The sequence below is a fragment of the Nomascus leucogenys genome, chromosome 5 (assembly GCF_006542625.1).
Source record: "Nomascus leucogenys isolate Asia chromosome 5, Asia_NLE_v1, whole genome shotgun sequence".
Lineage (NCBI taxonomy): Eukaryota > Metazoa > Chordata > Mammalia > Primates > Hylobatidae > Nomascus > Nomascus leucogenys.
The window spans coordinates 54,305,798-54,322,654 of NC_044385.1; the positions used below are offsets into that span (position 1 = coordinate 54,305,798).

Consider the following 16,857-nt stretch of genomic DNA (forward strand, 5'->3'; position numbering starts at 1 on the left):
CCAAGTGCCATTTTGATTAAATGTGTAGAGGGGAAAAAAAGCATTTCACAAAAGCTCAAAATAGAGCACAACCTTTGGCAATGCAAGAGCAACTTCCTGGAGTTCAAGGGCAGGATGTAGCAGAAGGGGAAAGTCCAAGCCTACATTTGGCTAGGAAATGTTTGCAGCCGCCCGGACATTCTCTGCATGCTCCTTCCACCTGCTCCCAGATGGGCAGCAGCAAAAGTTTCAACAGGGAAACTAAGAGTGTGGCTTTGAGCCTCCTAAGGAAGAAACTCACCTCTTCGTTTTCAATCTTTAGAGTGGATAAGCGAGACTGCAGTTGTTGGCATCTCTGTACCAGCTCACTCTGGACAGGCTGCTGGGCACAGAGCTGGGAAGCCTAACAAAAGAAAGCAACACCAGGTCAGAAAGAGGATACAGTCCCTTTGGCAGTTCCAGGGTTCCCATTACTGGCAATGAAACTACCCATATTCAAGGTATAAGGCTCGTGGTTTCTATGTTGAAGCAAAACCCAAAGCCAACTTGCGTGAGCCTCTTCCAGGACCAAACAGTACATGAAAGGAATGGGTAGGGGGATCTGTTTGGAGCCCGGCAGGGGTAGGTCTATGTAGGGTCTGCAGCTCCATGGAAGGCTGAGGAGGCTGGAGAAGAGTACCTTAGGCAGCCCCGGCTCCAGAAACACAATGCTTTGGCACAGTGAAGATTTCCTGCCGAAAGTCCAAGTGGCCACCTCTGTGGCCCCTCCCTCATCCCGCTTCATACACCAGAGTGAAAGCAGGAGAGAAGTGGGTCAGGAGGCTAACTTGCCACTGCTGGCAGCCAGCATGTGTTTACAAATCCAGGCCATGCATGAGAGCTCTGATTCAATGAGAAAGCGTGAAGCCAGGAACAGTTCGTTGCCTATGCTAGAGGGCCTGAGAGGGTATGGAATCTGAAGGAGCTTGGCATTTTCCAAAGAGCCATCATTTTACCCCAGGCCTTCCCTAGATCTGTAAGAGAGGAGTCTGACCTTCCTGCAAGGATTATTGCCAATTAGCTTTCCCCTGTGTGAAGGAATGGCTGCCCCACTGTCTCCTGTTGGAGATGTGGTTATGGGATGAGGTCATCCACAGTCCCCTGGATGACAGATGAGGAGCAGAAGGCTGAGAGAGTTGGGAGGCAGGACCCATGTGGAGACAGCTCCTGTCACCTTGTTACCGTTCGTCCTTTAGCCTCTTGTCTGCAGAGAGACATCTGGATAGAAATGGCCTCCTTCCTCCTCAGCAATGAGTGGGCACATTCACATGCCCACGGACCATTCCCTTGCTTGAAAAGACAAAACCTCTCTTCAAATGGAGGGGGCTGGGACTTGACCTTTTCCTCCATTGGCTTTTAAGCTGCCAACTGACTTGACCTCCTCCCCCAGCTGAGAGGCTGGCCTGAGCCAACTCTCAGATCTGAAGAGAGCTGACTTCACTCTAACTCTTGGATAAGCAGACACAATGGAGAAAGCTCAGTGGCCAGAACCGGTTAGCGCCAAGAGTGAAATTCTCTGGCTGCCTGATGTCACCAGTCAGGCATCCAGAGTCCCACAGCCTCTGAGGGCACCAAAAATGGAGCCAAGCACCTCCTCCTAGTACATCTGAGAGCACTTGGCATCAATTCATGTGCTGTGCACCCCAGAACACCAGTTAGTGTGGGACCTTGGCCAATTTTAAGGCTTCCGGTCAAAACGCCACCCAATCTTTGGCCCTAGTTCAACAACTTCCAAGCAGCTCCCTCCTGTTGCCTCCACAATCTGCAGACAACCCACACTGATGGGGATAGACTGGCTGCAGAGGCCAAGAATGACCCACCCTCTCATCTCTTTTTATTTTCACTCATATGAAGGCTAGGCTAGAATGCGGAACCTTCACAAGCTCCAGGACTGGTCCTGGCCCTTGCCTGGCTCAGCCACTGATCAGCTATATTACATAAAGGGAGGGCACTGGCAGAAGAGTGAGCTATTGATTTTTAAAGTAACCCAGACCTAGCAGAGAGGAATCATGGAGGGAAAAAAACCTCCAAGCCTGTTCCTTTAAGAAGTAGCAGAGCTGATGATGATGCATGCTTTGGCAGTGGTCCGCTACCAGGGTGCAAGGTAATACGCTTCAGCTGCGCTCTGGAGTATGGCAATAAGGCTCTGACAGGGGGAGGAGGGGGCTTGAGCACCCAGCATCTGGATTCCTCCTTTATGGAGACAAGCTGTTTGGCTCAGAAGACAACTCAGTCACTAACACCAGAAAATGTATCATTCCACTCAGCTGGTCCCCAAGTTCCACTGATCCCTGGGAAGGAACCTCAGTGACAGCTAGAGAAGGTGCTTGGAAGGCAAGTTTGACCAGAAGCCAGGGCAGGTGAGGAATGGGGCTTCCTGAGGCTTGGTGACACCCCTTCCCCCAATTCTAATTGCACATGCTGCCATCTCACTTCTCCATCTGTTCAGACACTGACATTTCCTAAGCCACAGCAATGGAAATGAACTGTAAATGGTTTGATTTTCCCCAAGAAGGAAAGGAAGGAAACCAACTCCACATTTCTATCTCCAGGACAGCGTCTCACTCTCCATAGAGGCCGACTGATGATAGCAAATCCTCTGGTTCCACTGCCACAGTTGTCATTCTGGAGCGGGGATTTCTAGAGTCTGGATGCTAATCTCAAGGGAAGCAACATTCCTGAGGAGTGCACATGTTGCTGTTTTTTGGTCCTTGGCGTCTACTCCTCCTTCTTTTGGTAGCCTTGGTCTGACTGCCCCAGCGAGGGGAACCTCCCACTCCGCAACTCAGGCCATGCGCTTTGCATGGACCCAGGCATAAGCACTTTACCCAATCAAAACCAACGAGACACACAAACTTTGTGCGGGCTTTGAGGAGGGAGGCAGAGACTCTTTCCACTAGATTTCAACCTACCAGGGAAGGCTGGAAATGCAGTCACCTTGCCTCCATGGGAGAATGGCCTGTCTGAGAATGGAGTTAACACACAGGAAGTAGTGCAGAGACAGCAAAACAGTGTCTTGGTAACAATTCCTCCTCCTAAAGCCAACTATACCCAAAGGCCCATCTTGATCTTTTCTATCGCGTAAGCCCTATACAACCTCCTTCTAATTTCACCAATAGGAGAAATGGTGGCTCTTACCCACAAGAATGAGGTTCACTCTGACTCACACACACAACCACACAAGTGGAACCAAAAGATTCAGAACAATGAAAACCCAGGAGCTTCTCTTGCCTCTCACTTTAGCTTTTTTAGGCCCTTTTTATTCTAGTCACTGGAGGCTACGAGTCCAAAACAAGGCCCCCATGTCCATGCTCCGCTGTCCGGGAAACCAGCATCAGGCCTTTGGGATGGCATCTTAGCTCCTTTCCTTCCTGCAGGTACCCATTCTTTTTTATTCAATACCCAAACAAAACTATACACTCATCACAGTCTTCTAACTTCAGGAGAATAAGATTATTTAGAACTCTGCCAAATGCCAAAAGATCACAGCATTCCCTGCCTAGCCCTTGCTTCCCCACCAAAGCCTCTAGGATGTGGCCCCACCTCAGCTCTCATTTCTTCTAGCCTCACCATTGGGAGCGCCCCCCTCCCTCACTTTCCTTTCACCATCCTGAACTGTTGGTAGTTTTTAGAATATTGCTGTTTTTCACCTTCTTTGATCCTGCGGGGCCCCTTCAGATACCCCTCTCTATGCATAGTTCAAACTCTCCCCAAGCCTTAGCGACCTTATTCCCCAGACTGTAAGCTCTCCGAGGGCTTTAATCCCCCATGTCTGCAGCCAAGCCCCAGTGTCTGACAGCAGGCACTGTTTGCTCAATAGGTGGAATGTGCCTCACCCACGTGACAAGAAGCCGGGCCCAGCCCTCTCCCACCCCAGAATAATGTGGCTTCTGTGTAATTAATCTAGACAAGTCCACTCAAGCCCCTTGAGGGGGGGGTATAGGGAAAGGGCCTCACCATATCCCCCATGTGGGGTTGAAACTCAAACTTCATAGGGGGGCAGAAGACGTTGTTGTACATCTCCATGAGGCGCTGCTTGTCACTGGTGGCATCCAGGTTTTCTACTGCATTCTCGATGGCATCCAGACCCTCATGCTTCGACTGTTCCAGGTTTAACTCAGCAGAGAGGAAGGTGCGTAGAGCCCGGTTCAGACTTGCATGGTAGCCTAAGTCACAACACTGCTGTGGGAAGGAGAAGGCACATGAGCACACCATGGACAGCCCCAAGGCTTGCCAGAAAGGGAGGGTGGTCCAGAGGGCGGATCTGACCACATCAATAGGCTTGGCTGTGCAGTAGGAAGAAGGCTGACATTCTGACTTCCAAGGTCTGGGTGAGAGTTCTCAGTTCTTGACTCCCAATTCAACAGTTAAACACACCCTAGAGGGCTGTGAGGTGGTTAAGAGGAAGAAGATTCATAAGGATAAAATGACATTATTTAATTAAGTGCTATTTCATAAACACGAGAAGAATTGAGAGTTAAAGAGAATCCTCTTTCATTTTCAGGTTTATCTGGCATTGTCATTATAACAAAATTCAACAATAAAAATACAACCTGCCACTCACTGAGGGTTACTGTGGTTAAATCACTATATAGCACCAAGCCAGGCCATTTCAGGGTTCTGAAAGCAGGAGTATTGCAACAGCAGCTAATGTATGCAAGCTCAACTCTAGATGGGAGAAGGAGAGAATGGGGAGCTGACTCTGTGGGTCATCATCCCCACCAACTCCCAACATCCTAGGATAGGCCTTAGCTGCAGACTAGGGTTTCTGACATGCCTCCTCCTTGTTGGCATCTGACAACAGATGCCCCTGCACTACAGAAATAGCATTTATAAGACTAAAAAGCTCTACGCGTAAGTGTTACTGGAAAAATTCATGCCATGTAAAGGATTCTGATTTTTTTACAACAAAATGCAAAAAGAAAATGGTATGAAAGAGGCAACTGTATAAAAAAAGCACTGGCGCGGAATCAAGCAACCTTGGAAAAGCCACTCCCCTTCTCTAGACCTGTTTCTTCCACAGTAAAATGAACAGATTTGGCCAGACTAGTGGCTTTCAAGCAGTAGACCAGAGCCGGCACTGAAGCTGCCCTTGAGAAGTGGGTAAAAGGACAACCCAACTACTAGGACTTGGAGTCTTCTATTCCTCCTTCAACCAAGCCAACTCTCCTCTTTTTTCTATTTAATATTTAGGGATTCTATGTAAGGTTTGGTTTGAAGAAAGAATTCTTCTGTTAGAGAAAAGTCTGAAAATCCTTGGACTAAATGTAATCCCTAAGGCCCTCTTCAGCAATGGCATTCTGTAACTCTGTGATAATATTCCCTATCCCTCCCAAAGGACCTAGAGATCCCAGTTCCTTGGCCATCCATCATCCTCGCTATTGCTTACGCAGCTTTGAGGTCCAGGTCCTGAGAAGAAACCTCAAAGAAGAATCCATGCATAGAGTAAGGCCATCTGCCTGACTGCCATTTCATTGCACAAGCAAGCATCAAATTAACTCTCCCCACAGCCTTTTCCTCTCATCATGATCACATTGGAAGCAGCTACTATTGGGGAAGAAAAGGCATATGATGTGCCTCCTCTTTCCTGGCATCTGACAAGAAGCTCAGTGAGAACATCAGTTGAGCTAGGCTCTGGGTTCAGTGCCAACAGGCCCTGGCAGCTGCCTGGCTGCAGTGGAATAACAGCAGTTACAACTTAACTAGAGGCAGAGGATGGAAAGACATTAAATTCAGTTGGGAGGGAAGAGCAAATGGAAGCTAGACAAAAGCGGCTGATTAGGACGCTGCACGTGCATGGGCTCTCTGGGAGACGCTGCTGGTCTCACCAGGCTGCCCTTGAACCTGTAAACCTTCCTGACTAGCCCTATGTAGACCCTGTTGATGAGCTCTATGCCTATAAGTCTAATGAACAGAAGTAACACGGCCCACAGAGTGTATGTGTGTGGGTGGAGGGGGTGTGGGCAGGGGGTAGAATCTGGGAGAAAAAAGTTACCCTTCAAAAAACTTTTACCTATTTTTGGTAATTTCCCTTTCCTCTCCATTCTTACTACCTCTACCCCTATTCATACCCTTATTATCTTACACCAGTGCTGTCTGTTTCACTGTCCTAAAATGTGACTTTAATTATGGCACTTTTCTGTTGAAGAACCTAAAATACCTCTCATTTTTTTTCCCCAAGGTAAAATCCACCTTCCTCAGTTTTCAAATTTAAAAAATGCTTCTATTTCGCTAAGTATGCTTACTATACGTCAGTCCATATGCTAAGTGCTTTATATACATTCTACATTTTAATCCTCATAATAACCCCATTGAGGTTGGTATTATCTTAATTTTCCAGGCTCAAAAGCTGAGGCTCAGTGAAGTTAAATAATTTGAGCAAGGTTCAATAGCCAGAACAAACTGTAATCTGTCTTCAATGTACCCATCCAACATCAACTCCCTTTATTTTCTTCTTCAGATTCATCTGCTCTAATCCAATGAAATACTCCCTGTTTAGGGTAGAGTATTAGGCTTCAAATCAGCTATATGGCCATAAGCAAGCTACTTAATCCTTCTGGGCCTCAAATGAGGATAACACCAGCCACACAGGTTGTTGTAGGCTAACAGGCAATATATTTACAGATATTTGGTACCATGTAAACACTTAAAAAAATACCAATATAGCTCCAAATCCATCGACCTCTGCCCTTCAGCTCCCAGAATGTCCTTTTCGTTAAATGTTTCCTATGCCTCTCACCTGTTGGAATTGGACCAGATCTTCAAGATCCAAATTAAATTCTCGGCCTCTGGGAAGCCAGCCAACCCTGCAATCCTAGACTCCAATGACCCTGGCCTCTACTTAGAACCACACTAATCTGCAACTTTCATATGACAAGGAATACACTTCTTCATTCTATGACTTGCCATGTCATATCACCCTAACCAGACTAGCTTCTCACTCTTCTTTACATCCCTCAGCATTAGGCCTTGCTCACAGTAGGCATTTAATAAATTTCAGTTGACTGACTGATACCACAAATACAGATTCCAGCCTCTCAGGAAATAAAACACTTACGCTGAATACTGACCTAAGTCAAGTGGGTAGATGGGGCCAGTGAAGCCTTTTGTTTTGCTCACTCTATGGCCAAAGGGAGGCTGGGAGTTTTCCCAGGCTGGCGCACTGTCTCTATTTATATAACTATTCTGTAGCTTCTTTGTGCCAATGAGTGAGGGTCTGAGTCACAATGTGCCCCTGGCTCCTCTACACCTCTAGCCAACCAGGCAGATTCGGAAGAGGTTCTCCAGAGTCTTGACTATCTACATACCTGTAGGGGAAACAGCCAGAAATCGAGCCTTTAGCGAATAAGCAATATCTGGCAAGGTTAGGTAAATGAGATTTGAATATTTTATCCTGTTCCAAGGAGAATCCCAGTAAGTAAAGGAAGCACATTATTTTGCTCACAGTGGGGACAAAGCAGGCTTTCCATGGCTTCTGATGAGTTCTGTGGCCATGCTGGGCTCCCCTGGCCATTTCTGGGTTATATAAATGTTTGATGAAAAATCTCTCAGGGGAAATCAAATTTTTGTAAGAAGTTAATGACAGCCCATCCAGATGTATGATGACTTGAGTTGATAGCTCATTAACCCTTTCCCAGCTGATATCCACACCCAGAGACTCCAGAAGGCCCGGAAAGGAAAAATGGGTGTTTCACAACACCCAGTTCAAGTTCACACAAAAGAGAAAAATAACTGCCCTTAATGACATTTCTTACTGAAACAGCCAAGTTCCCTCATGTCCGACTTGGGTGCACATGGTGTCACAGACCTTCCATACATGTACACGACACTTACACACTCCAGCTATGCATGAGGACAATGCCCTGTTCTTCATTCATCCATCTGCTCCTGGGTTGAGAGAGCCAGAAGAGTACGGGGGAGGAAAATTACATTCCAGTGAGCCTACCGTTCTTAGATGCTATCAAATGAGCTCAGAACGTCTTTTTGGCCTGAAGTCAAGGTTTCCCCAGTGTGGCAGATGCCTCACGTGGATTCCTACAGTCTGAAGTTTAAATCTTACACTATACTATAAAAAGAAATCAGAGGCTAGTCCTTGGTCAATGTAATGGCATGGAGAAAAATAACTTCTTTTCACTTATCCTCAATGCCTTATGCACACATTTGGCTTCAGAACCACTAGGAAGGAGGCAGAAGGGTGTACATGACACAGATGGCAATGGACTGAAACAGGATTCATCCCATGTCTTAAAGCAAGTAGTGGATAATGTTAAGATCAGGATGCCAATATCCCAGGCTCCTCACTTAGTCCTGCTCTAACTGCATCCTTTTGGCCCTTTTTATCGCATAGATCAGCAAGAAAAAGAAAGAAACTACCGATACATGCAAACAACATGGATGAAATTCAAAGACATCATGCTGGCAAAAGATGCCAGACACAAAAAAGGATAATCGCATCTTTGTGAAGTTCTACAATGGGCAAAACTAATTTATGGTGAAAGAAATCATAACAGTGGTTGCCTTGGGGTGGGGGATTGGCTGGGAAGAGACAAGAGAAACCTGAGGCAATGCAAAGATATCTCTTATCAAAATATTTATTCTATATCTTGACATAGGTTACAAAGATGTAAAAATTTGTCAAAACTCTTGAAACTGTAACACTTAAGTTTAGTTACTGTATGTAAATTATACTTCAAAACAATATTGAAAGGTACAAAAAGAAAAACCGATCTTAGCTTAGATGATCATCTTCCTCCTCTTTCTATTCCTTTCTTTCTTCAGTAAACACACTATGTGCTCAGCTATATATTAAGCACTGGAGGCTACTACGGTAAAGAAAACTCTTGGTTCCTGCTCTCAGAGAACTTAACAGATGAGACTGAGATCTTCCTCTGTTCACAGTACAATGGCTCACAAACACTTTTTTGACTCCCAACTCACAATAAGAAACACATCTTCTATTGTCACACAGTCCCCCATAGGATGTGCAAGTGTGTACATACACATCTAACATAAAAGTTTCACATACTCTTACCAATGTGATGTACTCTAATATTTTCTTTCTTATTCTAGTCTCATCTATTCATTTGAAAACACAGGTTAAACCAATAAAAGTGATTTCCTGACTTCCTTAAGGGATCTGACTGATGGTTTGAAAAATGTTGTCTTACAGCCTACGAATACCTCTAGGGCAAGAACTACTATAATCCATTTTTTGCCCCGATACTGAGCATGTGGCCTCTCCCTAAATAAATATTTACTGAACATTTATAGAGCAGAATAATACAACTTTAAAAAAATAATGAATGTGTCCATATCCCGGGAAAAACAACAAAAACCCAACCAACCAACAAAATAAAACAAGACACAACCAAAACAGCAGCAAAGAAACGAGGCTGAGGTGGGCGGATCACAAAGTCAGGAGATCGAGACCATCCTGGCTAACATGGTGAAAACCCGTCTCTACTAAAAAAATACAAAAAATTAGCCGGGCGTGGTGGCGGACGCCTGTAGTCCCAGCTGCTTGGGAGCCTGAGGCAGGAGAATGGCGTGAACCTGGGAGGCAGAGCTTGCAGTGAGCCGAGATCGCACCACTGCACTCCGGCCTGGGCGACAGAGCGAGACTCCTTCTCAAAAAAAAAAAAAAAAGAAACATGAGAAACTTTATTACTACCTATGTAGCCTTTTTTTGATCCCAGTGATCTAGACCCACACCCTGCCAAGTACTAAGGCAGCCTCTTTTTCAATGGCATGTCACACCACATCCTGTGAAATTAGGCTCTTAGCAGACTTTTTTTTTAAAATGATGAAAATAAGGTATAAAATACCTTGCTTCTTGGACTGATTTTAAAACACTTGGTTATACCTGATGGAGAATCTATGGATTGCAAAGGTTGTGGCTGATACAGCAGTAGCCCCTCCCTTCCCCTGAGATCAATATTTTGGTGAAAAAGGTAGGGAAGTTGCCTTGAGTACAAAAAAAAGAGAAGAAGGCTAACCAATAGTAGAGATGTGGCAGACAGCCCGGTCTGAATTTTTACCAAATGCAAGATAAATAGCAGAAATTGTGCATAAGAAAGAATGGATTCTCTTCCTCATGCTGAGAACAGGCCTCTCTCCCAACAATGAGGAGCTCTTCCCCTGAGGAGGAGAAAGGATCTTGTTTAGGGCTTTGATCTCCATTGAAGGACAGTGTTCAGATTGTCATCAACAAGCAGAGAGAACAAAGAGGTACCAGAACAGGGAGCAAGGCTCCACTAACCCAGTGAGACAATGACACCTAGGGCATTAAGTGGCTGAAATCTACTGAATCAAAAATCCTCGGCTAAAGGGAGACAGGAATCTGTATTTCAGAGAAGTTCCCTAAGCAACTCTTACGTGAGGCCAGATTTCAATACCAGGGAATTAGCCCAGTTCTTCAGTTAGCTAGAGGAGCTTGGGAGTGGGTGACAAACAAAGCTGGGTTCCAGAACAATTCAGTAACAAGCCTAGATGACCCAGGTGGTGATATAACAGCAAGACTCGGACCCAAATCCCACATGATGTTGTGAGGTGGGGCAGGTTTGCTTGTGGAGAAACCAAGGCAGGAAAGCATGAGTGGTCTGGCCAGAGTTTTGCAAAGTCCAACTGCTGCCAACAAGACCCTGAAACAAATGGCAGGCCTCAGAGACGAGATACACTTGAAGCCCCAGAGACTGGGATGCTAAATTGGCTGGCTCCAGATGCCTCACTTTGATGACTGGAAGGAGAGGTGAGAAAGGGTATAATTACATAGCTTCACTTAAGTGTGGCTCAGGACCTGGGCCAGATTGGCGTCTGTAGGTGAGAGGGCTTATAAGACCCAACTGTAAGGAGAAGCAGCAGGAAAAACAAGGCCAAGAATAACTCACTGGCAAAAAAACAAAAAGCTTATCCCTGTGCTTGCCCCTTGCAAAACACATGTGCCTATTAACTGCTTTCCTCAATCCCCTTTGCATTGCATATTTAAAAAAATGGGCCAGATGTCAGGGGGAGCTGGATACCTTCCTGACAAGACCCTAATTTGCAGCATAACCTTGGACAAGTGAGTCTCGTGGTCCTCTGGACCTTGAGCTTCCTTATGTAGCAACTGGAGACAGCAATGCTTACCCATAATGGTGATGTGAGAGTCAAATGAGTTAATACTGAGAAACCTTAAATGCTATACAAATGTAAGGTATGGCATTCTAACTCTTTAGTTAAGTTCTTGCCACTCACTTCTGTGCAAGAGAAGCTGATGTAAGAAAGTATTTCCTAGGTCGGGTGCAGTGGCTCACACCTGTAATCCCAGCACTTTGGGAAGTCGAGGCAGCTGGATCACCTGAGGTCAAGTCACCTGAGGTGAGGAGTTCCAGATCAGCTTCACTAACATGGTGAAACCCCATCTCTACTAAAAATACAAAAATTAGCTGGGCATGGTGGTGCATGCCTGTAGTCCCAGTTACTGGGGAGGCTGAGGTAGGAGAATTGCTTGAACCTGGGAGATGGAGGTTGCAGTGAGCCAAGATTGCACCACTGCACTCCAGCCTGGGGGACAGAGCAAGACTCTATCTCAAAAAAAAAAAAAAAAAAAAAGAAGAAAGTATTTCCTGGCAGATAGACGACTGTAGTGGTTATGAGCCTGGGTTGAGTCATCAGGCCTAGGTGCAAATTTTGCCTCTGTCATTTGTTAACTGACTCTGAGTAAGTCATCTACACTCTCTGTTAATCTGTAAAAATACAGATAATAATGCCTTCCTCCCAGAATTTCAGTTAGGATTGAATAAGTGTGAAGCGTTTCACTTGGTGCTTGGCAAGCACCCTGATGGATCAGGGCTGCTATCTTCCTAATTGTTCTCAAAATGCACCAGATCCCTGAACAATAGTATCAGTGAATGTCTGACGAGGATTCTGAAACCAGAAAAGAGGTGCCCTCAGGCCCTTGGCTTTAAGCACTTACATCAATAAGGTCAGATAGGTCATGGATGTAGTACTTGAAGACAGATGCATTGGTTGCCTCCAAAGCCAGTAAGTACTCATTCCGGGCTTTGATGGCCTTCAGCTTATTCTCCGTGTACTTGGCTTGGCGCTGAAAAGGAAACAGAAGTTCACTTCTACTTTTTTTTTTTAAGGGGGCATTGTTCTCTAAAAGATAAAAGTACAGTGTATTCAAGAACTACAATTGTGCTGCTACTCCCTATGCGCATCTGCCTTAAATTGGGTTCTAATTCTGTTTAATGAGATTCAAGGGCACAATGTAGATCAATTCAGGAAAGGTTAATGAGGCTCCCTACTTAAGATGCGTGCCCCACTTTGATTCTATCTTCAAATATCATTCTTCATTCTTGCAATGCCACTCTGAAGGAGGTACCACTACTCTTGCCCCTGAACACCTGATACCCGAAACCAAACCCTGGGTTTACAGTCACCCCCAACCCCTCCAAAGCAATAGGATATTGAGCTCTATTTGGAAAATGGATTGGGAAAGGTGACTACTGTTTTTTGGTTTTCTGCTAGAGGCTAAAAACTTGAATCCCACATGCCCAGTTCTTCCAATACCTAGTATTCCTGCCAGGGCACAGAGCAAGGCCTCATTTTTAGTCATTAGGCACTAAAAGAACCCAGAGCTTCCTTGTCCGCTCTTCCCAGTGACTATTGGGAAATTCCTATCAGCCATGCCTTACCGAATGTTGCTTCCCAGCAACTACAGCTGTGGGAGCATACGCACCTTCTCCTTCATCTTCTCAATCTTCTTCACTGAGCTCCTTCGGACATGTTTCTCCTCAATGCGAACGTTGGCCGTGGAGTCAGGGGAGCGTGGGGTCTGCCGGTCCTCCTGCTTTACCGATTTACCAATTTGCTTCTCCTCCTGCTTCTCCGCCTCCTTTAGTTTGCTCTGAGCACTGATGCTGTCGGCATTGTACATGTGATATGTCTTCATGACCTGCAAGACATCGCCCATCCCCACCCCCAGAGGTCAAGCCAAGGGGGTCATTTCTCTGCTTTGCAGACTAACAAGACTCAGCTGGAGCTCTCCCCCATGAAGCAATATCCTCACACCCCTAAGGGAAAAATCCAGAAGTGTTTGGTTCAGCAAACACAGATTAAAGACCACTCTAAAGCACAGGAAAGCAATATGTGAACTGAGCCAACATTTCCTCTTATTGAAATAACTTCATGTCTATCCATCATGTATTATTTACTTCTATTCATTATCATTTGTAATCATTTCTCTTTAATATTGGCCAGGTGATTTCTATCACTTAGTCACCTCATAATACTGAGTAGACGGGAAACAACACCACCACTCTCAGGCCGCAAGGGCAGAGCCTTTCTGGGCTGGTCAGGAACCCCGAAGAGGGCAGTGCAGCCTATGGATTAGCCTATGCTTTCTGTTACCTTTCAGATATAAAACAGGGAAGAGGAAAAGCTTCCAAAAGCTCTTTCTACTAGCCTGGCATTCTGGGGATCTGTCTGTTCTGCTTTATCCAGATCAAACACCCTCTCACAGCAACTAAAGCAGCAGCAGCAATTGCAATGCCAGTTATCATTTACTGAGCACTTGGTATATTCCTGGCTTTATGCCAAGTACCACACACACATATTTTCTCATTTCATCCTTAGGGCAATTCCACAATCTAGACAACAACCCTATGAAGACTGTAAGCCTTCATAACAATTCAGGTAAGAGTCTGGGAAGGAATAAAATCCATATCAAGTATAACTGGAATTGCCACAGGAGGGAAGTAGTATAAAAGGTGAAAGATGATTTTCCATCAAAGCAACCATCTAGGAGTCCAATCCTTCCTCTTAACAGGGAAGCCAGGAAGCCTAGAACTCAAGCTTGTTTCCAATCCTACTAAACATACTACTTCCAGTCACCTAGTGCCTGCTCTACTCTATGGGAACTTTCTGTTTCCACACACGGAGTTCAAGAGTGCTGAAAGTGTGATGCCATAAGATTTCTTTGAGAGGGAGAATTAGAGAGTAGAAGTTGGGTGGATGTGTGTGTGTGTGTGGGGGGGGGGCGCGCATGTGTGTGTGTAACAGAGGAGTGCAAAGGTACAATATTATTATTAGTATCTACCACGTAATAAACATTGTGTACCATGGGCTTTATGTACGTTACCTCATTTAATCCTTACAATAACTCTGTGAAAGACATTGTTATTGTTTCTATTTCTAAAGATGAGGAAATAAGGCTCAGAGAGATTAACTATCATACCCAAGGTCATACAATGAGGAAATGGCGGAATCAGGATTCAAACCCAGGTCTGTCAGACTCCAAAGACCACATTCTTAGCCACTAAGCAACACCGACTCTCCTCTGGATAGGACTGGAGCTGAACTGGTTGGGAGGAAAGGTTAAGTATGGTCAGGATATTCCTGAAAAGAGAAACTGGTTCCATTTATGAACTGAGTTAGAGAAGTGTCTCAACCTGGGGCTATTTTGGTCCCCAGGGGAAATGTGGCAGTGTCTGTTAATATTTTTGATTGTCACAACTTGGGGATTGCTACTGCCATCTAGTAGTTAGAAGTCAGGGATGCTGCTGAACATCCCATGCACAGGACAGCCCCCCACAACAACTAATTATCTGGCCCAAATGTCAGTGGTGCTGACGTTGAGAAAATCTAGCTTAGAAAGACTTTGTGGGTATACTAATCTAGCCCCTACGATCAGCTGGAGGCAGACGAAGGAATAAAGAATACTGGGACGCTGACAAAATCAAAGTACATTAGAGTCTAAATTATGTCTCATTTTGAATGCAGAATGTTTTACATTAGCTTCACCTTATTCTGAACCTAACACTACTTCCCGCAAATTTTACCAGGATGATACTCTTCATATTTTCTATACAGAAGAAACAATACTTAACAACCAATGGCGTTTAAAAGCCTTTCTAAGTAATTCAAACAGACCCCCAGCTTTCCAGGTTAACTAAGAAGTAGAAAAGAGGCATCTGTCATCCCGGCTGAAGAAGTGTAGATAGGAGGCTCCTTTTTTTTTTCTCTTTTTTCACCTGAATCTGACCATACGATTCAAAAGCTTAGTGAGCAGTTACAAAAGTGAGTGCTTTTTTTCTTTTTTAAAGTGATTTCCTATTTCATGAAGGTGCATGATAAAGAGAAAACGTTATGAATAAACATGAGATAAAAAAGAGGTCAAAGAATAGTGCTACCAGGTCAACAAATGAAGTAACAAAAATCAACAATTTACGTTGTTCCTTACCCCTAAAAAACTTAAAGAACTTTCTTGTTAAAAGAAAGTAAAATGCTACTTTGCCTAAGAAACTATACATTCTTCAAGCTAAGATCTACTTCTTTTGTGTTTTCTTCTCACAGTGGAGAAATATGTCATATACACAATGGTAGTTTTACAAAGTGGTTGCCCAAATGACTGAATGACAGTGAATCTCTCTTCTGGGTAAATACTGGAGAAGCTTTATTAGTGCCTTCCAGCTCAAGAGAAAACTGAGGTACCTAGAAGCTGAAGCTTAAATAAGTGATGCCAAAACAATTGAAAAAATAGGAAAGTCAAGACAGGACTTAGAAATGTATATACATATAGATATAGATATACATGTTAAATATATATTTATAAATATATATTTATAGTCAAGATAGGACTTAGAGAAAGCCAAGATAGGACTTAGATATATATATCTAGGTACATATACATATGGAAATATATGTATATCTATATATCTATGTCTTAGACATATAGCTACACATATATGTATATATAGATATGTATACATATAGATATATATATACATACTTCTATCTATATATAGATAGTGAGGCAAATACAAACTATGGGGAAGAATTGAAAAGTCTAAATTCTCAGTTCTGCGAAGAACATTCTACTTTACTTTGAAAAACTAAACACTTAAGTCACATATGTAGCTCTGCTCCCTCTGACAGCCACACTAAAATAATAGGAAAAAAAAGGTTCTAAGATTATTATCATTTAGGTATAAATTGAGAAAAACAAAAAGAATGGAAGCAGAAGCCAAAAAGCAGGCAGGCAAGCAGTAACTGATCTACTTGAGTCCTAAACCAAAACTAGAATGAGCCAGGAAAGCAGCCAGATTCATATCACAGAAGCCTGAAGAGAAATAAGTAGCAGTGGGATGAAGGTAGAGCTAAACACAAAATAAGCTATTGAAAGTCTGAGAACAGGCTGGGCGTGGTGGCTCATGCCTGTAATCCCAGCACTTTGGGAGGCTGAGGCGGGCAGATCACGAGGTCAGGAGATCGAGACCATCCTGGCTAACATGACGAAACCCCATCTCTACTAAAAATACAAAAAGAAATTAGCCAGGCGTGGTGGCAGGCGCCTGTGGTCCCAGCTACTGGGGAGGCTGAGGCAGGAGAATGGAGTGAACCTGGGAGGCGGAGCTCGCAGTGAGCCGAGATCGCGCCACTGCACTGCAGCCTGGGTGATAGAGTGAGACTCCGTCCCAAAAAAAAAAAAAAAAAAAAAAGTCTCAGAACAGTGAGACCCCAAGATTCCCTCTCCCATTGTAGTGGAAGACTAGATGAGAGGTTTATTCTGTTAGAGAGGGTCCATGGACTAGGGGATACAAGGTTCAGCTGAGGATAGGGGTATACTGAACTTCAACAGGAGGATTAGCTGAAGTCTACATTAAATTTTGAGATGGTCCAGGCCTCTTCACAACCCAGCCCCCAGACATGAGTGGGAGATCAAAAGTGTGATCTCTTGGCAATCTGACCATCCAAGATAAGAGACCTACAAATACTAAAGTTGGGGCTTCCGCAAGGACACAGCCCAGTTAGAACACCCTACTGTGAAGGCCACAGCTGACACAGAATCTTTTAGTG

The 16,857-nt window shown here is 44.5% G+C and overlaps 1 protein-coding gene across 6 annotated transcripts in view; it reads right to left on the minus strand.

Moving 5' to 3' along the window:
• The window catches only part of SRGAP2 (SLIT-ROBO Rho GTPase activating protein 2), a 256,002-nt gene that overhangs the window by 59,770 nt on the left and 179,375 nt on the right, over window positions 1-16,857 (minus strand). For 4 of the 6 annotated variants that reach the window (XM_030813101.1, XM_030813103.1, XM_030813104.1 and 1 more), the window contains exons 6-9: window positions 12,740-12,955; window positions 11,972-12,100; window positions 3,976-4,200; window positions 281-382 (exon numbers count right to left, since the gene is read on the minus strand). In XM_030813101.1, coding sequence (XP_030668961.1) covers window positions 281-382; window positions 3,976-4,200; window positions 11,972-12,100; window positions 12,740-12,955 — 672 coding nt within the window. The remainder of the gene's footprint in view (window positions 1-280; window positions 383-3,975; window positions 4,201-11,971; window positions 12,101-12,739; window positions 12,956-16,857) is intronic. The other 2 variants (XM_030813102.1, XM_030813106.1) reach the window with 1 other exon arrangement.